Genomic DNA, 22367 nt, shown 5'->3' with positions numbered 1-22367 from the left:
AAGGCCGGAGTGGCCTGTGATGCACATAAAAGTCTTCTCCATTCAGCTCGGTCCATGGCTGCACTTCGCCAACCACGCAGTCTGCGGAGGGTCCGCAAATCGTCCTCCACCTGATCGATCCACCTTGCCCGCTGTGCACCTCGCCTTCTTGTTCCCGTCGGATCATTGTCGAGAACCATTTTCATCGGATTACTGTCCGACATTCTGGCTACGTGCCCGGCCCACCGCAGTCTTCCGATTTTCGCGGTGTGAACGATGGATGGTTCTCCCAACAGCTGATGCAACTCGTGGTTCATTCGCCTCCTCCACGTACCGTCCGCCATCTGCACTCCACCATAGATAATACGCAACACTTTCCTTTCAAAAACTCCCAGTGCGCGTTGGTCCTCCACGAGCATCGTCCAGGTCTCGTGTCCGTAGAGAACTACCGGTCTTATAAGCGTTTTGTAGATAGTCAGTTTGGTACGCGGGCGAACTCTATGAGATCGAAGCGTCTTGCGGAGTCCAAAGTACGTACGATTTCCAGCCACTATGGGCCTCCGAATTTCTCTGCTGGTATCGTTATCGGCGGTCGCCAGTGAGCCCAAGTACACCAATTCTTCTACCACCTCGATTTCGTCACCACCGATAGAAGTTCGTGGTGGGTGGCTTACAATGACCTCTCTTGAGCCTCTTCCTATCATGTACTTCGTCTTCGACGTGTTTATGACTAGTCTAATCCGTTTAGCTTCGCTTTTCAGTCTGATGTAGGCTTCCTCCATCCTCTCAAAGTTACGTGCCATGATATCAATGTCGTCGGCGAAACCAAATAACTGGACGGACTTCGTGAAAATCGTACCACTCGTGTCAATCCCTGCCCTTCGTATTACCCCCTCCAAAGCGATGTTGAATAGCAGACACGAGAGACCATCACCTTGCCGTAACCTTCTATGCGTTTCGAAGGGACTCGAGAATGCCCCTGAAACTCGAACTACGCACATCACCCGATCCATCGTCGCCCGGAATTTGTCCGGAAATCCGTTTTCGTGCATTAGCTGCCATAGCTGGTCCCGATCGATTGTATCATATGCGGCTTTGAAGTCGATAAATAGATGATGTGTGGGCACGTTGTATTCGCGGCATTTCTGCAATACCTGACATATGGCGAACACCTGGTCTGTGGTAGAGCGTTCACCCATAAATCCCGCCTGGTACTGCCCCACGAACTCTCTTGGAATTGGTGTTAGTCGGCGGCATAAAATTTGGGAGTGTACCTTGTAGGCGGCGTTCAGCAATGTGATTGCGCGGTACTTGCTACAACCCAGCTTATCGCCCTTTTTGTAGATGGGACACACGACACCTTCCATCCACTCCTGCGGCAGAACCTCATCCTCCCAAACCTTGGTAATCACCCAGTGCAGCGCTCTAGCCAGTGCTTCACCACCGTGTTTAAACAGCTCTCCTGGTAGTTGGTCAACTCCAGGGGCTTTGTTGTTTTTCAGCCGGCCGATCTCCTCCTGGAATTCCTGGAGATTCGGAGCCGGAAGTCGCATGTCCTGCGCGCGTGCTCCTAGGTTCATTACCATACCGCCACCGTTGTCTGACATATCACCATTCAGGTGCTCTTCGTAGTGCTGCCTTTGGATCACCTCACGCTCGTTTGTAAGAAGGTTCCCGTTTATGTCCTTGCACATATCGGGCTGTGGCACGTGGCCCTTACGTGAACGGTTCAACTTCTCATAGAACTTTCGTGCGTTATTAGCGCGGTACAGTTCCTCCGTCTCTTCACGGTCTCGATCTTCCTGCTGACGCTTTTTCCTCCGGAAAATCGAGTTTTCCGCGCCCGTTTGTATCGTGCCTCGTTCGCCCTCGTGCGGTGTTGTAGCAATCTCGCACATGCTGCATTCTCCGATCGGACATTGCATTTCGGAATTATTGAAAAATCGATTTTTTTTTCAAGAATGCATAGTAACTAATGCAAAAACATGCAAAATGATAGAAAATATGCGATCTATTCCCCTGAAGTGCTTTTTTGACTTTTCTTATGTGATTTTGTCAATTGACAAAAATACCATTTCGCCAAGCAAGTGGCCATTTCTTACCATATTACCCGTTCAGTAAGAGGTTCAGTCATTGAAATTTTGCCGATGACCCGTTGAACCAAATGACATTTTTGGCCAAATGGCCCATTCTGTCAAAAAACTATTTCTGCTAAATTGGCATTTTTAGGCGATGATCTCGGCCAGACGACCTGTTAGGGCAAACGGCTTTTTCGGCTGAATTACCAGCTTGATCGTCTGTCACTTTCGGTCCTATTGGAATGGAATAGAACTTGCCAAGAATTTTTAATCGAAAATAGAAAGAATTTTCTGAAGAAATCCAAAACAATCCTCAAAAATTCCGAGCATTTTTCCGATGTTTTAAAGTTGGCTATGCCAAACTAGCCGTTTAATGATGAACTTCGCCCTGCGAAAAAAATCGCTCTAATAAAGGATAAAAAACTAACCGTCTTGATTAATTTAGATTGGAGAAGTACTCTTTCAGTACTCACATTTTTGTGTGTCAATTTTAAAGAATACTCAAAAGAGACTCAATAGGAACTTTCCTTGAATATTCCGAATATTTTCTTGTAGAAATTTGGAACAACTTCCCGTAAAAACTCGGAAAAGATTCTCATGTAAATCCCAAACAATTTTCCTTGGTAATTCCAAAGAGTCCTTGAAACTTGAAAGTAGTTCCCGTGGAAAATCTGAAAATAATTTTTAAATGAATATTCTGGAAAAACTTGAAGAATTTCTGGGAAAGTTCATCCATTTTTTGAGGCGAAATTCAAAAGATTCTCCCGTTATTGTCGTGAAAATATCTAGTATGACCAATTTACCCGAACGACACTTTCGACCGAATGTCCTTTTGACCAAATTGCCCCTTCGCCCAAACGACTATTTCGGCCGAAGGACAAGTTCACGATTTTTTCAACCAAAGGAACTGTTCGACCAAATGACATTCTCGGCCAAATATCTGTAGGCTAGATATCCTACCTCCTGGGCCCTCCTTAGCCGTGTGGTAAGATGCGCGGCTACAAAGCAAGACCATGCTGAGGGTGGCTGGGTTCGATTCCCGGTGCCGGTCTAGGCAATTTTCGGATTGGAAATTGTCTCGACTTCCCTGGGCATAAAAGTATCATCGTGTTAGCCTCATGATATACGAATGCAAAAATGGTAACCTGGCTTAGAAACCTCGCAGTTAATAACTGTGGAAGTGCTTAATGAACACTAAGCTGCGAGGCGGCTCTGTCCCAGTGTGTGGACGTAATGCCAATAAGAAGAAGAAGAAGAAGAAGATATCCTACCAAAGTCTGAAAACATAATGAGAGCATATAGAATATTTTGATTTTGACTTCAAATTGATTCATTATTGTTTTTTTAAATATGTATAAATCATCATGATTGATTACATATTTTGATATCATGTTGCTGTAAATTATATAATTGAATGATATGACATCAAACTGTGTACATATTTTGCTATCGGAAACCAATATCAAATTTAGTTTTCGATTTGCTCTCATCGACAACAGAAATAGTTTTTGATTTGATGTCAATGTCACAGTAAGATAGTAAGATGAACCGTCAAAACGACCAAAAAGATATCAAATTAAGTAAACATAATCGATGATTGCACAACATTAAAACAAGTGATCGATTTGCTCTTAAGCTTTGTCGGGTAGGCTTCTACCAAATAGTCTTTTCGGTTAAACGATTCGGCCTAACAACTTTCAGACTTGTGATTTTCTGCCGTTGCCGTCAATTTCAAACAAATTTTTTTTTTTATTTCAACGGGAACTCCTTTGCAATTTTCACGCTTAGTTTTTATGGAGAACTCTTCAAAATTTTAACAAGATGTTGTATGGAATTTTCATGGAAATAATTGGTATCTTCACGAAAAATTCTCTGGAGTTTCAACGTAATGTTGTAGAGATCAATCAGGAAATTATACAGAAATTGCGCTGAATCTTTGGAGTTTACAGAAAATTTTAATCGGCGTGAAAAATTATAGATCAGCGGCGTGACAAATTTTAAACGGCGGCGCGCCGATACAAAAATGTCGGCGGCGGCGGCGTGCCAAAAACTGTCGGCGGCGGCGGCGTGGCGCGGCGGCGCACACCTCTAGTCCTACATTCTAATTGAAATTTGGCACAAAGACCGCAAGTTGAAAATTTTCAACTTAGTATTCTATCTTCCCATGCACGTAGACTGCATTGGAAAAAGTTCGATATATTATATTAAAAAATGGGATGACATAATTTTAGAAAAATAGGTAATGTAAAAACAGTATTTGTTCACTTGTCATAAGACGAGTTAATACAATCCCATTGAATTCCACCACTTAATTGTATCTTGACAGATACGTATTTCGACCTCAACAGTAAGTCGGAAGTCGAGTCAAGTACGAGACACTGAAGACGGCCTTACTGTTGAGGTCGAAATACGTATCTGTCAAGATACAATTAAGTGGTGGAATTCAATGGGATTGTATTAACTCGTCTTATGACAAGTGAAGACATTCCACTAAAAAGCTCAAAATAATTTTCTTTTCAGTATTTGTTGTCAACATATGTATTTTGATATGTTATCATATTCTAGTAAATATTTATAAAAGACAATTTGAATATATGTTTTAAATATTTTCGAGATCTTCTGAAAGTTTGAAAAAAAAATTGGGCCATCCATATATAGCTCGCTGTACTGTTAGTCGTAAATCATTCTTACTTATCAGACACAATTCAACTGCATTATTATCGTTTGAGCCAAACCACCTTTTACTAATCAACATTACTTTACCACACTGCCTCTATCTTGATGTGTATTCGACGCCGCCGATAGATTCATTCACAGACGCTCTGCGCTCTACCAAGACTAGAAAGCTGCGGTTCAAGTTTATCAGCTCAAACCTCACGCCTGTGATCAAACATTTACTGCGATTAAATTTCGACGACCACGACGAAGACTGTACGTCGACTACATACAGATAGTAAAGTCCGGTGCGGAGGTTCACTCGTTTACTGACTGTTGACCAATCCGGCTCGCGTTGTGCATCGTCCGGTGTCGCTACATATCCTACCTACTCAGAACATCGTTGGAGGCACATATTTCGCGGTCGTCAGAAGCGTCTATTTAGCACACGCAAGCTAAGTAGAGCCGTAGACGTAATCGATTCCATTTACTGCAACGATTCGAAGGCGCGTCAATAAGTCAGCTGTGTAGCCGCTCGAAATATTATAAAGTTGTTTAGCTGGTTGACGAAACACAGTCGGCATGTCGGACAGCAAGTTTGTGAGTTTAGAAGATTCGCTTCAAAGGCATATTCCACCGGAAGAGTTGAAGGAAGTGAGAAGGATTCTGTATGGACGAGAGGATGAGTAAGTATAGAAATATAGGTCATGGATAATGAAGGTTTTCTATGAATAAAAGCGAAGATTGACGGTTGTCGACAGATCAGAACAGACATTTGTATATTGAATCATATTTCAAACTATACTTTAAATTTTTCGAAGCGTCACCACCCATCCGCTAGTTATTTTGCCATCCAAATAAAACTGTTTTAGGTTGGATGACCATCACAGTGATTAGCACCCCCAAGCGCCAAAAAAACATTTCCATCAAAATACACACTGCTTGCATATTTTTAGTCGCGCGTGTGGCGTCACATGATGGTATATTTTTTCAGAAAAGCAAATAAAAGCTTTGAAACAAAAAATCCCATTGCCCCATAAAAAGTGAAATTAACTGTGTGATCGTTGCGTTCGTAGACTCATTTCAAATATTTTGGTAGTAAACTTGCGCCCGGCGAATATAATAATAACAAAAGTATAGGGTTACTGCTCCTTGAGTTAATAACAGGCATACCTATATTTAAAAAATCGAAAACAAAGAATTGGTACGCTAATTGTCACACGTACATATGATAAAAAGGCAATAAAAAAGTACCCAAATTAGGCCAAAATCGTCCCTTTGGCGAATAGTTTCAATATAGGAGTATGTTATGAATAATGGAACAAATGCCCTATTTTTAATCACAATCACACGCGTTCCGTTACCCACAGGCGTGACCGGCACCGACTGCTGGTAAATAATCTTATTGCTGACTTAATCACCTTCTTCGGATAACGAGTTGAAGATAACGAACCACCACCACCAGGTGGAACGATGAATCTGGATTGAAGGAAAAGATTATAATACATAATCAAATTGTAAATCATATTACTTTGTTGAACAATCGTTGCGGGTTCTTTTTTTCAAACTTTATTATGCAACATTGTAGGAAAGCTATTTCAGTTGTCTTTATCGTCGAAGTCGTGAGATAATAATTAGAATTAATTCGCTACAGTATCTACATCGTAAATATTTGAGTTTCATTTCAGTCTAGACAATTTGTGTGAATCTGTGATCGTATTTTGAGTTGGGTTAGTTGATGAACATAATGCAACTGGAAACGCGAAAGGATCGAAATTTTTATCTTGTCAAATTTAATGTTCAACGTCTCCGTTAAACAGAAGTTTGCTCTAAAGAACAAGCTCGCTGAGGCTCGTACGTCATCATAGCAGGGATTTTGGACGTTCAGAGAGTCGTATTTGGCTGCTCTGGTGCTTGCCCACTCCATATCGTAGCTTATGCTTCTCTACTCTGCTGCGGAATACCGCTGCCAGAGTTCTAAATACTTCAATAAATAGTTTCTTGGCTGCAGGATCTTCTAGTTGACGTGTGTTCGTTGAATCGCTGCCCGAGCCTCTCCATCCGTCGCTGAATCCGAGTAATGTGCAGCCGGATCGTGGCGTCTTTTCAACTTTAGGGCGGATGCCAACGTAGCGTTTTTTCAAGCTGCTGACTTCTGATAAACATTCGACCTTTTTTTTAGATTGCTAATTTTATTTTAATTTGTTTTACAATTTTACATGGGACTAGGTTTTTAGTAACTTTATTCCAAAGGGAAGATCCAAAAAGTACGTCACGCAAAAATCGATGATTTTCTACCAAACCCCCTCCCCTCCCCAAATTTTTGTATGAGTCGTCACGCTGATCGGAACCCCCCACCCCCCTAGGAGCGTGACGTACTTTGTGGATGGCCCCAAAGGTTTTATGATTTTTTTTAAATTCAATTGTAGCTCTATTGAATGTATACAAGTTTTGGATCTAAAGTTAACATGGTTTTCATATTCTTCAATTCATGTACACCATCCAGTGAGCAAATAGCTCTTTGCAGGAGGTGTTTAGACCCTATGCTTATATATTCCAAGGACAACACAAACATTAAGTATTCTTACTCAAAGTATTTGTAACACTATGCCTTCACTATAATATAATCCAATAAAAAAAATCATAATTTGATTCGTTAATCAATTTAAGTATACAGTCAAACCTCCACGAGACGATGTTCTATGATTCGATATCGACTCATGGAAGCAAAATTTGCCATATGAAAAAATACTTTTTGGCTACTGTGATGGTCCCTTCAAACAGCTTTCCAATGATTTTATATTCCACATCTCGATATTTCCATGAGTCGTTGGTCCTTTCAATATCGACTCATGGAGGTTTGACTGTAATATAAATGGAGGATGTTATTCGTCGAGCTCGATGATCTCTATGATGCTATGCGAGGCATCGCCGCCGATTGATGTTGATAGATTCCACGTATTATTGTGTGATGAAAGAAAAAATAGGGTAAACAGATTAATTGAGTATTTTACCTATATGAGAAAGTGATTAATTTTATCTTTAAAGTATTCGTTTAATTTATGTTTGAACAAATTGCAGGCTCGAAATCTTTTTATCGTTAAAGGAAAGGTTGTATGTTATTCTTTTTCGACCAAGTTCTGATCGAGGTCGTGAAAGAATGAAGTTTCCCCGCTGCGGAGACGCTCTAATTGTCTGCAGTATTGGTAGGGCTGATTAGTTGCAATTTTATGCATCTGCATCATTATTTGAAACATATACAAAGCCTTAATTGGTAAAACAGAATGTGATTTGTCACTGTACAATATATTTGTGGGATACGAAATAGTAGTTTGTGCAACAAGTTGCAAAAAGATGATTTTTTCAGCACGAGTTGTACGTTTATCCAACGAGGCTTGCCGAGTTGGATAAATACTACGAGTGCAGAAAAAATCGAGTTTTGCAACGAGTTGCACACGCTATTTTTTGCAATGACGAAAAATGAACTTTAATTTGATAAATCTGTACCAAAATTGTACAGTCTAATTTACTCCACATGATCATTCTTGCCAATAAATTATGTTGCTGTGGAGAACAATCAGATTCCATGTTACCGTGCCACATTACTTAGCTCGATAAGCCGTTAAGCGATAGATGTACTTGCCTTAGGAAATTGTTGGTGTCATGTCCTCCAGACTATTTAATTTATTACGGGGCGCATAGAATACATTATTTGAGCACTTACCCAAGCTAATTCAGCAAAATGTAGTCATGTAACTACTGTTCTGATGGGCTCATTCACAAATTACATAACGCAAAAAAACACAGATTTGAACCCCCACCCACCCCTCCGTGACTTGTTTGTAACATTTCCGTCATACCCACCCACCCCGACCTGTGACGCATCACGTCTTATTACAATTTCACAAAAATGATAAATTGGTATTTTTAGTGAACTCTTCCTTAACTTCCTTCATAGTACATAATAATACTGTCAAATTGGAATTTAATTAAAAATTTCTTTTTATATTATTTTATTATCATAAATGTTACCTGTAACAGAACTAAACAAACCCACCCACCCCCTAGACAAACCGTAACATTTTGTAACACAATATTGTGTACCCACCCACCCCTTAATGCGTTATGTAATTTGTGAATGAGCCCTGATGTTGGTTTTTCATTATAGCACCCAAACGAGTGTTATAATGAATATTATGCAACCCATTTGAGTTGCATAATGTTCATTAAAGCACCCATTTCATTGGTATGGAAAAGTAGGCCGTTTTATCACTCAAAGACGAACTGTAAACCAGATATTATGATCAGGAATTGCAAAAAAGGTTTTTTAAGAACTAATTTGAGATATCTGTTTTGAATAACCTGTAATTCTCTCAGTTGTGATTTATTTGAATTTCCCCAGTTTGAGACGGGATACGAGAGTCAGTGAACCAATGAAAAATAGATATTTTTTAGGCAAACAGGTGACAAGAAAACGGAAATTTTCTTCATAATCCCACATGGAGAGCCGGTTTTATTTTTGAGCATCTCAACATGAGGTTTCCAACTCATTGTGGAGTCAATTATAATGCAACGTACACACCAGTCAAGCAGTTTGACGACCATTGACTCTGCCCCCAAGAAAACGCTTCGGTTGCTGCTTTGTTTAAACGTGTGTGAAGTTGTTCGAACAACCATTTGACAGTTGGCGACTCGGTTGGAAAAAAGTAAAACGGTTTGATTTTGGTTTGAGTTGTCGGGGTGGAGTCAAGGTTCGCCGAACATGTTTGAACAATTGTTGTGAAGTTGCATAAACCCCATATATTTATTGATGGTTGGTGCTCGAGTTGGTGCTTCGGGCGTTCGTGTGTGATATTGTTGGTCGAATAAATTGATTATTCGTGTCGCTGTTGGTAAAACTTAATGGATGTTTGAATAAACGAGAGGTGGAGTCAATGTTAGTCAAACTGCTTGACCGTGTGTACGTTCCATAAGACCTAGGAAAGTGTACTCTGATACTTCATCTAATACTTGCCCTTGTGTTATTACAGGATCGTGAGCTGGAATTTGGTTCCTCGAAGAATGAATCAACATGTACTTAGTTTTCTTCAAATTCATTGGTAGAACGTTCGGATTGAAGTAATCAAGAAGTATCGAGGCAAATATCTTGCAATATTGCGCCTTACTTCGATCCTTTGTAGAAAATGCTGGTATCATCGGCAAACAGTCGTAGTTTTCCGGACAAGGGTAGCTTTGCCAAATCGTTAATAACTTAAATGTCAGCACGACATTATTATGTTAGAGAAATGGATGTAGAAAACATGTGGTGAATTTCATATTCACCACGGGATTCATTGTATTCGCTTTGACGCAGCCGCGCTGTTGCCATCTAGCGGCGACGGACGTGTGCGTGAAATCACTGTTTTTCAACATGGTGAAATATAGGAAGTATATTTTAAAATGCTTTTAAAATGTTGTTAACAGGGATATGTTGAAAACTTTTAAATACGTAGGGTTAGAATTTTGAAAAACTACATGTTAGGCTCCTCATCTACACATGTTTTTTTAATCAAAATAATTCAACTTTCGTGTTACCTATATGAAAGTAAATTAAATTTCTAACCCAAAAAAATGAACAATTTTAGGCTAAAATGTGTTTTAACGCTTTAATAAGCATTTTAAAATTGTCGTCTTATATCCCTTGCTGGGTGAAATAAAAAAGCATCAGCCGGCCCCCATTTTGTTTTCTCGCTTTCGTCAGGGCCAATATCCACCTCAAAAGTTCAATAAGAGCTAGATTACCGGTGGTGAATATAAGCCGTTTGGCACCGCAGTATCATCACTTGACAGTTTACCGGTCGCTACTAAACGCGCTGTTAAACCAGTAGCGCGACTGACAGGTTATCAAATTTGGTAGCGCGGTAAGAGCGCTGCTATTTGATAAACTGTCAACTGTCAAACGTCACCGGTACGGAATACAGCAACCAGATTGAGAGCCGAAAATAGTGGCCGATACGGAAACGAGTGACGAAACTAAAATGACAGCGCTGCACGGGTGATTAAAATGCTTGCGACCGATAATGATGCTCTAAGAGAGGACAAGAACCTCATTAGGATTGTATTCATAATCATAATAATTCATACGTGAAGCTTTAATTCATCTTTTATTGTGGATTCATAGTTAGCCTAGGCTACAAATGCCCCTTAAACATGCAGTTCGTTGGACTTCAGACTCATAGTTATTAACTAATCTTCACATCGAAGTTGTCCATGTCGATCCTGATGACTCCCTTCGAAACTATATCCACGACGTCATTGAGATTATTGTGAAAATTCTCCTTGTCCTGTAACTCGGCAATATCGGTCGGTGCATAACATTGGATTCTCCTAAAATGTTTGAAAACCAATTGATCATAGGCAGGCGTAGTAGATATGACTTATGAAGCTCCGTTTATCTTTGAGCATCAAGCCGCAAACCCTAACTGATGCCTTCTGCGCTGACTTCCAGTTGTTGACGAATACCATCTCCATTTTATAAAGCGCCAACTGTAGCTTCCTTGACGAGACTGATCGAACAGGCAGCAGACAATTGGGCCTCCTGGATGGACTCTCCGTACACGGTCATCGATACGCCATCGGCGAATCCCACTAGCTTGACTCATGGCGGGAGCAATCCTTGCGCCTCCTCCATATACGGCAATAGTATGTGATCCAGCAGCTTCCCTATACAGTATCTATTAGACAGATTCGCCTGTACGCTGAGGGGTCTCCTGGTGACATGCCAGGTTTTGTTGACAGAACAAAAGGCTATTTCTTCCATATATCGGGGAATATCCGCTTGTCCAGGCTTCTCTGTTTGACTGACTGTCCTGATGATGTTAAAATTTGTCATCATGGCTGCCTTTAACGTTTTGTTCGAGATCCCGTCCGCACAAGGCGCTTCGCCATCATCTGTAGCTCCTTTAACGTCATCCTTGTCATCTCTGCGTCGGCTGCTCCTACGCTCGCTATTGCTACTGGTGGACAATGGGTTGGGTCGTGATGTGGGACTGGTACTTAAATTATCGTCTTCAGCCTCGTTGGACATCGCAACGCTCTTCTTGCTTTCGCCATCAACATCTGATAGGTATTTCCCCATGAGTTTGAGTTAGCGCTCAGGCAAGTCTGTCGAAGCAGACTTTCTGGCTCTCTCTCAAGGTCTTGTTTACTGCCAGCATCGCCGCTTTCAATAACTCGATGCGTTTCTTCATCACTTTCGCCGAGCGAGCCCTTCGCAATCTTCTTCTCAGACTTCCCATGTTTTCCTCCAGACCTATAGGCAATATCACCATATGCACCACTGTTGTAACGGGCGACCATTTACGCTCGGGTTGTAGCACCTCGGCTCTCTCTCCTTGCCTCGCTGCTTATCCTGTATTGGATAGCTAAATTGTCACTTTTGGTGTAACCGTTCTCAACCTTCCCACGCAGGTCACCGGCCAAGCAACTATAAATTGCGGTGAAATGGCCATTTTCTCAAACGGATTTTTTGGCCAATTAATTTTTCCGGAAAAACTACTTCTGATACAATGACCTTCTGCCAAATAGTTTCAACCGTATAACTTTTGAAAAGAAAAACTCTTCCCCGGATATCCAACAAGATGATTTTTTGAAATGTCGATGGGTGTGTGTGAAAACCATGTGCGGACATTATCTGCCACAGCTCATTTCTCTTCACTTAATCGTACGCTGGCTGCTTTGAAATCAATGAACAGATGGTGAGTCTGCAAGTTGTACTCCCGGAATTTATCAAGGATCATCCGCAGGCTAAACATCTGATCCGTCGTTGATCAGCCCTCACGACAACCTGCCTGGTATTCGCTGACGAAGGACTCATCAAGCGGTCTCAGTCTGTTGGACAGGATACGCGACAGGATTTTGTACGACGAGTTCAGAAGGGTGATCCCTCTGTAATTGGCACACTATAGTCTGTGCCCAGCCGGCAGACAGTTCTTCATCATCCCATATTTTCTGGATAATGTGGTGGATTGATTGATGCAACTGCTCACTTCCGTGTTTGAGAAGCTCAACCGGGATCACTCTCTTCGTGTTGCCTTTTTTAATTCTGCGGTGGATTCGTTTCTCTTCTGCCCTTGCTACACTGTACCGCTCTCTGTTGGAAAGGGTACGAGCCACTAGCATTCAACTCCTAGCAACATTTTTCTCGTCCGTCACTCGCTGGTACTCCTCATCAAACCAACCATTTCGTTGGCGTCGCTGTGCAGTGCCCAACACTTCCTGCGTTGTTGTAGTCACAGCCTCGTGGATATGTTCCCACAATCTGTTGACGTCGTCAGATCCGGTGGCATATCCTATCCGCTCGTCCAGCTTCTGGTGGTACTGTTCAGCAACTCCTTCAACTGACAAGCGTTGGATATTGAAATGCATCGTTCTGTTGTTTCGTGAATTCGTGACGCTGGAGAGTCGCGCCCGAATTTTTGCAACTACAAGGTAGTGATCCGAGTCGATGTTCGGACCTCTGAAGGACCTTACATCTATAACATCCGAGAAATATCGTCCGTCGACCAGCACGTGGTCTATCTGTGAGCAAGTGTCTCCACTCGGATGTTGCCAGGTGTGTTTGCGGATATTCTTACGTGCGAAGTAGGTACTGCTTATTGCCATCCCTCTAGCAGCAGCAAAGGTTACAAGTCGCAGACCATTATCGTTGGTAGCGGAATGAAGGCTTTCCGTACCAATGACAGGGCGAAAGAAACTTTCTCTTCCGATCTGCACATTTGCATCCCCGATGACAATCTTTACATCGTGTGTTGGGCACTCTCCGTAGGCCTTATCAAGGCTCTCATAGAACTCATCCTTCACGTCATCAGGCTTATCGTTCGTTGGGGCATAGATGCTGATCAGGCTATAGTTGAAGAATTTGCCCTTCATTCTCAACACGCAAATGCGGTCGCTTATCGGCTTCCACCGGATAACACGCTTCATCTGCTTCCCGATCACCATGAAGTCAACTCCTCGTTCTGCTCTGTCACCGCCGCTATAGTAGATGTGGTACTTGAATGAAGTGTTCGCGATGGGATCCACCGCCCGGAATTCACGTTCTCCAGTTCTGGGCCACCGTATTTCCTGGATTGCTGCCACACTCACGCCGACCTTCTGCAGCTCATGAGCCAGGAGCCCAACACGTGCGGGCTTATTCAAAGTTCTCACGCTCCCAAGATCGACAATCGTTGTTCTTTATTTGTTGCCGGGTCTGTTGCCGTTGAATCAATCCGTTTGCTCTACTTTTGACTTTCTTGGTAATTGTAGAATCTTCGGTAGGCTACCTTACCAGGGTTGCGCTACCTACATCGCGTTAAAGGGGCTGCCTTCTCGATGCTGACACGATGCAACATGGTGTGCACAGTTTAGTTTAGAATCCCTCGCTGGTACTCGGACGATGATCAGCCGCCCCTAACATGGAGAGCAGACGCTGTTGTGAGCCGATCCTGACATGGAGAACAGACGCTCAGTAAGATTTGCACCTCCGGAGAGGAGCAAACCCCCCTTCCCTGTCAGCATACGACCATAGTTCCCACCGGGGTTGGTTACTCCATTTTTCCTATGGTTGCTCGTATCCCGGCCAGCACCACGAGGATGTAGCGATAGGAGTTGTTGGGTAAGAGGCTAAGGACCGCGAGATGGGGTCTATTTTATTCCTTCAGGTACGTGAAGTACCAATGGTACGCTTGACCCAGCATTTGCCGTGAAGTAATGAAATGCAATTAAAATGTCATAATATTTGAAACTGTCTGATTTTTTTTTATTGATTTATTGCTTGACTGTGACATGATCACGATTTATGTTGGTGGTTGATAGAGGCTGACTGGACATACTGACCAGCCAACTTTCAGCTCAACCATCTTGATCATCTTGTTGGCGTCGGTGACCGGTAACTTCATCGTAACAATCTGTGTCCCTTACTGGCCGAGGCAATCTCTTCCGCTGTCGTGACCCCGCCGTGTTGAGCACTCACTTCTACAACCCCATCCAGAACTTCGAGCCATTCCTCTAAACGAGGATCATCTGCCGTATGCCAAAAACATCTTCACCAAGGTCGGTCAGCTTCTCAGCGCTGTGCATCGCCTTGAGAACGTCGGCGTAGTGCTATTTCTCCGTTTTTATAAGTAGCGCTTCTCGCTTCTCCCTGGCTCTCGCCAGGTGTATAGATGCCGCATTCTCTTTTTCAGATTTCCTAGCTACCGTTCACCCGCTGGTTCTCTTCGTCCTGTTGACTTCCCGCCTCCGATGGCCGTCTGGATTGTATCGCCCTTATCTTACGCCATTCGCCCTTGTTTTCGATCTTCATTTGGCCTGCTCTCCTGGTCTGCACGCTTCCGCCGCCTTTAGCGTTCTGTGGGTAGCGCTTATTGCAAAGCGAATCCCCGGCGCGCTTGTCTGCCTTCTTTTCAACCGCTCTATCGCTGAGTGTGGAATCTAACGCATCCTGCGTCATATTTGTGATACTATCAAAAGAGAAGGAAGTAGTTTGTTTGCTCTTCTTCGCCTTGCCACATCCATCCAGCCTAGCCGCTAGCACTGCCTGCTCCTGCTCTGCAACAAAAACCAACTTGCGAAGCTTAAGCAAAGAAGGCAGCTGTGACTTTAGTAATAGAGGTAATAAACTATAGAGGAAGATTGTCGATTGTCGAAACATCTTTTGCTGGCGAGGATAGGGCACTAAATGTCAACCAAGGAAAAATCAGTACGTTTTGACAGATAGGTACCCAACATGTTTGAGGACGATAACAAAGGGAACTGCAGCGACAATCGTCCTCTATAGTTTATTACCTCTATTACATTAGTCTACCCGCCATTTCAAGACGGCGTCTCCAGGCTTTACTCAAGAAGTGGAATGATACAACTGATCAGCCCTTGATCCATTTTATCCATCTCGATTTCCGCTCGTATCCGTTGACGTTGCCGAAGCTTTTGGGTTGGGATAGTGTGCTTTGAGCGGCACGTGGTCGCTTTGATAGGACCTGGCTATGGATACATGCAGCTTTTTGTAGAGGTCTAAAAGAACACAATGTCAAACCTCACCACATCCTAGGCCGGCCCCCATACTCGTGGTGGCCATGGGAAGGTTCATTAAGCCCGTGATCATAGTCACTGCTTTTTATTAAATAGGAAGTTTTTTCTCTAATATACATTGACATAACGATCTCCATCTTTACGCCTTTTTCAGGAACCCACTAACATTCTCAGATGAGGCCACTTCGCTGGCCAAGGAAGTTGGCGTCGAACTCAAGGGCTACGTATTCACTGCCCGCAAGGAAGACCTCCGCCGCCCGCGAGTCGTCCGCGTGGGTCTCATCCAGAACTCGGTCGACATTCCAACCACCGCTCCCATCCACGTTCAGCGAGACGCCCTGCACGAGAAGGTTTCCAACATTCTACGGGTGGCGTCCACCGCCGGGGTAAATGTCATCTGCTTCCAGGAAGCTTGGAGTAAGTTTTTCTAATGCAGTTTGAAATAAAGTTCGGTATTAAACATATGAATAATCTCCAGCGATGCCATTTGCCTTCTGCACCCGGGAGAAGTTCCCTTGGTGCGAGTTTGCCGAGGATGCTGAGAGTGGTCCCACCACCAAACTGATGAAGGAATTGGCGAAGCAGTACAATATGGTTATCATTTCGCCGATTTTGGAACGAGATCCCAATCACAACGATACTCTGTGGAACACAGCGGTGGTGATTTCCAACAATGGTAACTACATGGGAAAGCACCGTAAGAATCACATTCCTCGGGTGGGGGATTTCAATGAATCGACCTACTACTATGAGGGCGACACCGGTCATCCGGTGTTCGAGACACAATTTGGACGCATTGCCATCAACATCTGCTATGGTCGTCACCATCCGCAGAACTGGATGATGTTCGGATTGAATGGGGCAGAAATTGTGTTCAATCCCTCGGCTACGGTGAGTTTTTGGTAGGAAGCAGTGAACAAGACTTATCATTTCTAAATTTCAGATTGGTGCACTAAGTGAACCACTGTGGGGTATCGAAGCCCGTAACGCCGCCATCGCCAACGGATACTTTACGGTGGCCATCAACCGCGTGGGAACGGAAGTGTTCCCGAACGAGTTCACTTCGGCCAACGGTAAACCGGCACACAAGGACTTTGGACCATTCTACGGATCGTCGTATGTAGCCGCTCCGGATGGTTCGCGGACTCCGTCCCTGTCCCGGGACAAGGATGGTCTGCTGGTGGCCGAAATGGACCTGAACCTTTGCCGGCAGGTCAAGGACTTCTGGGGATTCCCGATGACTCAGCGGCTGCCGATGTATGCCGAAAGTTTAGCCAAAGTCGTCCGATCGGATTACAAGCCGCAGCTTGTTAGGGAAAATTAAAAACATTGTGGCATTTTTTTTTGTATTTCAAAGAATGTTTATTTCAATGAACTGGTTTCAATGTATAATAATGTTTAGCTTTTTATTTCTCTTCGGTTGGTGTAAAATTTACAGTTGCTTCTCCTGTTTTCATGGTTGGTATTAGTCGCAAAAAAGTGGATCAAATTTGTCACGTCGCTGGATCACGTCGTTTCTTCTCTATTAGGGTTTTCTAAAACTAATTAACAAACAACATCTTTTTATACTTTTTTGTTTTGTTTTAAAGGTTAAGCTTTGTCACAGTGATCGTCTTGTAAGTAAATTTTTAAACGTTTGGGTTGATTTCACTAAATTCTGGCATTCGTTTTGGTTGGTTTTGTTTCGTGGCTTCAGGTTCCTCTGGCATTCGGGCATTCGACGTTTTCGGAGTACAATTTAAGAAGCGTACACATGGAATAGGATAGGGTTGAAAATTGTTTTACGATTCAATTCACAAAGCTGGAAACACCGACATAAGCTGATGAAGCCGATTCGTGATTTCTAAGCATAAACAGTCGTTCGCGTTCATTGCTCCACTTTTACCGTACGTTTTGTTTTGTGTGTACAAGAGTTTGATAATATTGTCTTTTACATACGTGCCTCGCTACTTTTGCCTACTCTTTATAATTCCTTTCATGTGTGTCCATGTTTCAATAAGTGCGATTGTAGTTTTCTCTATTCAACTTCTTCCGTGCTCTGTCCGTTTTTTAAAAAGAAAAGCAGATTTTTATGATCTGGTATGTACGGGTTCTGATCATTATCCTGTATGTGGAGCTATCTCCGAATATTTTGAGCCAATTATTGAGAATTCGAATCATGACAGAAGACTATTCAAATATTTTTTTCTTACTGGATCAGAACAAGTTTAGCTATTTAGTAATGCGATTTCTAGTAGCAAGTAAATACTGATCGTTGAAGCAATGTACAATTTGAAGTTTTTCTAAGACGTTTGAGATGTTTTAAATCTGTCGGAAAATATACAGCTCTGTTTCCGTGAGCAGGTTTTTGTTCTATTTTTGTTTGTAGTTCTATAGTTAGTATGCTTTGTTTGCTACAGAGTTTAGATTTGCTTAGTTGTAGTTACAAGTGAATTTACAGTGATTATCTGTTAATGTTTGTCAACGATAGGTTTGCAAGTCTACATCTAGTTCAGAGGCAAGCAGTTTTTGTCTGTTTTTAGTTGAGAAAGATGTTTGTTCGAATTTGGTCTAGAAATTTACAACTTGTTCAGAAAGTTTTCTTGAAAAAGTGATAACCTGGATGAAGATTATCTATAAATCCTCCTGGAATTTTGGGCATCTTATGAAAACACCAAACAATAAATATTACTTCTCTACAGCCCCACAATACACTTCTTATCAGAAACAACCGTGGCTTACTCAATTGCGCAATAAAACAATTCCAACTGGGGGCAAAGTGGCCCAACCCAACTAATAAAATGACTCATATAATCGTTTGTAGTCCATTTCTAAGAGAGTATTAATATCACAATGAAATATGAGATATTTATTTTCCAGGTGTAGATTGTAGATTGTAAAAAAATTCTTTGATTTTCACTTATTTTAACTCATGCGTAAGATTTTCGTTCAACTAAATAAGGTTTACAAATAACCATGCGTTCACCTTTTATTTCTCATGCAAGTGTGCTTTGCTCCACCTATAATGCGTTTTGCCACAGGTGCGGATTTTAAACTAAAGCCTGTCAACGTTAAATTTCGGACACCCATCATCCAATGCTATTTTTTTTAAATTTTTACAGACCACTGAGAAGATTAATTTACATGACAGCTGAATCTCTCCAATTTATGTGATATTTCAGCGTGGTTTCATTCTTGTCAAAGTGATAACATGGCTACAAATCAATTGTATATTGTCTCAGTGTCCGAAATTTAACGTGGACAGGCTTTAATTTTAATGAAAACCTGATTATTTTGAGTAAGAGATTACCTATTATGATATGATACTAGTTTTGCAAATTTTGTGATTCGATAGTTCGGTTAATATTGTCAGCGTAGCACCAAATTAGAATTAGGAAGTAGTGACATCCGAACCGAACTTTCTTCCATCAAATTAAAGGATGCTTTGTTTAACGCATCTTTATGTGAATTCAGCCAACTACTTCTTATGTTGGGAGTTTTGCCCGTATCTAGAGAAAAAATCCATCCTCGGTAGGAAATGTCATCTCACTTTGTATACTTTGTCTCACATCGAATATGTTTAAGGGGGCATTTTGGACCATTCTGCCTTACATATTTTTACGTTCCCGTTCGCATAGTGTTGTGATAATTTTAAAAGCAGAGTTTCCATTTCCTGGCCTTTTTCGTTGTCCCGGGATTCGGGATGAACTTGTTCGTATATCCCGGGAAATCCCGGGATTTTTCGATGATTCCTTAGAAAACTAATTTTTTGATTTAAAAACGATTTTATTCAATGTTCAGGGGTGAAGTTCATATTTTAAAAATGATAATGATGATGATGATGTAGCAAGGCACCTGCCGATAGCACTGGCCATATCTGACAAACTATTTGATCATGATTATACTACTGTTTGTATTTTATCAGACTCCTGTATGAAGGGCCAAAAATGGGTGGGGTGGTTTCATAAGCAGAGACACTTATGCGAATCCACGGGATGAATAGAGAATCTCCTTCCAGAAGGAAGTTCGTACATACAATATTATAATCTAGCCCTCGTTTCCCAGATTGACCCAATAGATGGGGAGAAGAGCCCGCCCTTTATCCACGAGATGTTAACAGTAGGAAGTTGGCGATTCCACTCTTCCTACCCAAATCGCTTCAATCGGGTGCCCTGAAGGTTTTTTTTTATGGTATATGATCATATAGTTTCAACATAATTTGGTAAATATATAATGGAATTCTCTCACCAAATTTCAATTCCATGTCATGGACGACGAGAAAGGAGCTCTCTTCAACGCCAGCTAGTTTTAGATTTATACCTTCAGAGATAGAAAACCAATAGCTCTTCAAGAGATGTTCTGGTATAGATCGGGGAATATGCTTCAGTCTGGGACAAAGTTCGAGAAATAGACTTCTTGAAGTTCATATTTTAAAAAGGCCAGATAATACAGATTTCAAATTTGAACTCAATTCAATTCTAATTTGATTCTTTCGAAAAAAACTACTTCACGAAGCAAATAATATTCACGTTTTTCTCGGAAGGTAGAGTACCCTTTAGGAATATATGATCGCCGAGTCCGAGAAGAAGGGTTCGCTGTTTTATTGTATTGTGTATTGTTTTGAATATGCATTGGGTTTAGACAGTTGCTGGGATTGCATCCAATACCCTAGTGACGAAAGATGGAAGATGCGCAGTAGAATCGTACTGGGCCCATAACCTGTTGGATATATGGGAAACGCCTCACAAAGAAAACACAATACTAGAGTATCCTCCAACCCATGGCAGGCTACTAATTGATACTTGGACCAAGAGCACCAGCTCTTCCTAATCTTGAACAGATCGCTTCCTAATCTTGATGTTAATCGTTAATTTATCGTTATGGCCGATAAAGTTAATTGTGTTCAACGTAATCGCTTGCTGCGATAAAGATGAATCAACTCAAGCTCTGATAATAAGAGTTTGATAATTTAACGTAAGTTAACTTGATAATTTAACGATAATGGGGTTAACAGGTTACACGATTAAAGTTGGTCTACAATTTTGACGGGTCACTTGTACTTGCGCATGTGCTGGAAAGTTTGTTGTACGAACGTCGATTGGAAGGACATGAATTGTTTTGGAGTCAAGAAGCTCAGGAAGACTGACTCAATGTTGGGCGGCGCGAGGAGATGAGTGAGGCGAATATCAGCTAGTGTACACAAACTCGCTGTAGACGGGAGATGGGTAGGAAGCATACTTGTCGTTTAATTAATAGAGAGCTGTAGCTGCTGGAAAAAGTATCAGTCAGTAGCTCTCCATTGAGTGGTAAAGGGGAATCTAATATTTTTTGTGAAGGTGTTCTATTAACTATTTCCGATATTTTCATGTCTGTTCCTCTCTTACTAATTTAATAATAAGATGATATCGATTGTGCATCACAAAGAACCTTGGCTCCGTATACATGCCTGAGGCTACCAAATAAACGAAGTTGAAAAAAAAACATGTCTGATGGGAGGTATAAAAATATGATATGAGTTTATCACCAAGTTATCAAGTTGGGTTTCGCGTTCAAAACAAATAACTTTTGTAAGAAGAAAAATTACACTGTTTGCGTTCCGGAAATGAGTGTCCCGGGGATTTTCGGGATTTCAAAAATAATATCCCGGGAATCGGGAAATCCCGATTTTTTCTAAATCCCGGGATTTTTAACTCTATTTAAAAGGCAACCATATCAATATCAATAAGCCACCCTCCAAAACAGGAGTGATGCTCAAAAGTATTTTAAAAGGGTTGGTGCTGAGTTTCCGTTTGAAATTTATCCAGAATTTTAAAATTATTTCTGCCGCAGCTCCTTTGCACAAGAATAGAGATTTAAGCCTATGATTTCCTTTTCTGTGTGGCATCTAACATACCAAAACATTCCTAAAATAGGTCAACCATATCATACCACCGTTTGTCGAAGATGCAGAAGGCTCGACTGCGTTACGGTGCTCCGAGGTGGGAGAAATGGCATGGATGGACGTAGATGACCACGAAGAAAAATTTAAATCCTTAATGTTGTTCGGTGGTCCGGATGTCAAAAATTCAAATCAATGAAGACCATGTTTTGGGAATCCGATATCAAGTGCGACGCAAATGCTCGACGAATATTTCGTCCCACGAATGTCGAAAGCGTATGAAAGGCAGAAGTTTCGTCAAATGTTACCGGGTTCAAACGAGAACACTTTCATTATTCGACTAAAAACACAAGCGATCTACTGCGATTTTGGCGACCAAACAGATAATATGCTAGTGTACCAGGTGATTGCTACAACAAAAAATGTTCAAGTGCGACGAAAATTCCTGGACAAATATACGCTCGGTCAAGTGTTGACCTTAGGGTGCACACACGAGTCTGTTGATCTGCAAGTGGCTGCCTGGGATACCTTAACAAAACCGAAAATAGATCATACTGAACTGAACTCAAAACTTATCTAATTAATGAATCGATTCTAAAAGTCAACACCGGAAGGAAGTTCCATGATCGTACAAGATGCACCCGTTGTGACAACCAACACTTATCAAGCGATCCGAACTGTGCGGCAAAGATGGAGAAATGTCAAAGTTGTGGAGTAGTAGGACAATTTGCATTAAACTGTTCCAG

General features: G+C 41.8%; 1 protein-coding gene across 1 annotated transcript; it reads left to right on the top strand.

Moving 5' to 3' along the window:
- The first annotated feature begins 5002 nt into the window (after positions 1 to 5002).
- On the top strand, positions 5003 to 18578 carry LOC134212812 (beta-ureidopropionase). Its single transcript, XM_062691007.1, has 4 exons — positions 5003 to 5398; positions 15919 to 16181; positions 16243 to 16655; positions 16708 to 18578. Exons 1-4 carry the CDS (start codon positions 5295 to 5297, stop codon positions 17086 to 17088), a joined length of 1161 nt encoding a protein of 386 aa, XP_062546991.1. The 5' UTR covers positions 5003 to 5294; the 3' UTR covers positions 17089 to 18578.
- Positions 18579 to 22367: the final 3789 nt, after the last annotated feature.

Source organism: Armigeres subalbatus, chromosome 2 (genome assembly GCF_024139115.2).
Source record: "Armigeres subalbatus isolate Guangzhou_Male chromosome 2, GZ_Asu_2, whole genome shotgun sequence".
NCBI lineage: Eukaryota > Metazoa > Arthropoda > Insecta > Diptera > Culicidae > Armigeres > Armigeres subalbatus.
This window is presented reverse-complemented; position numbering and strand designations above follow the sequence as displayed.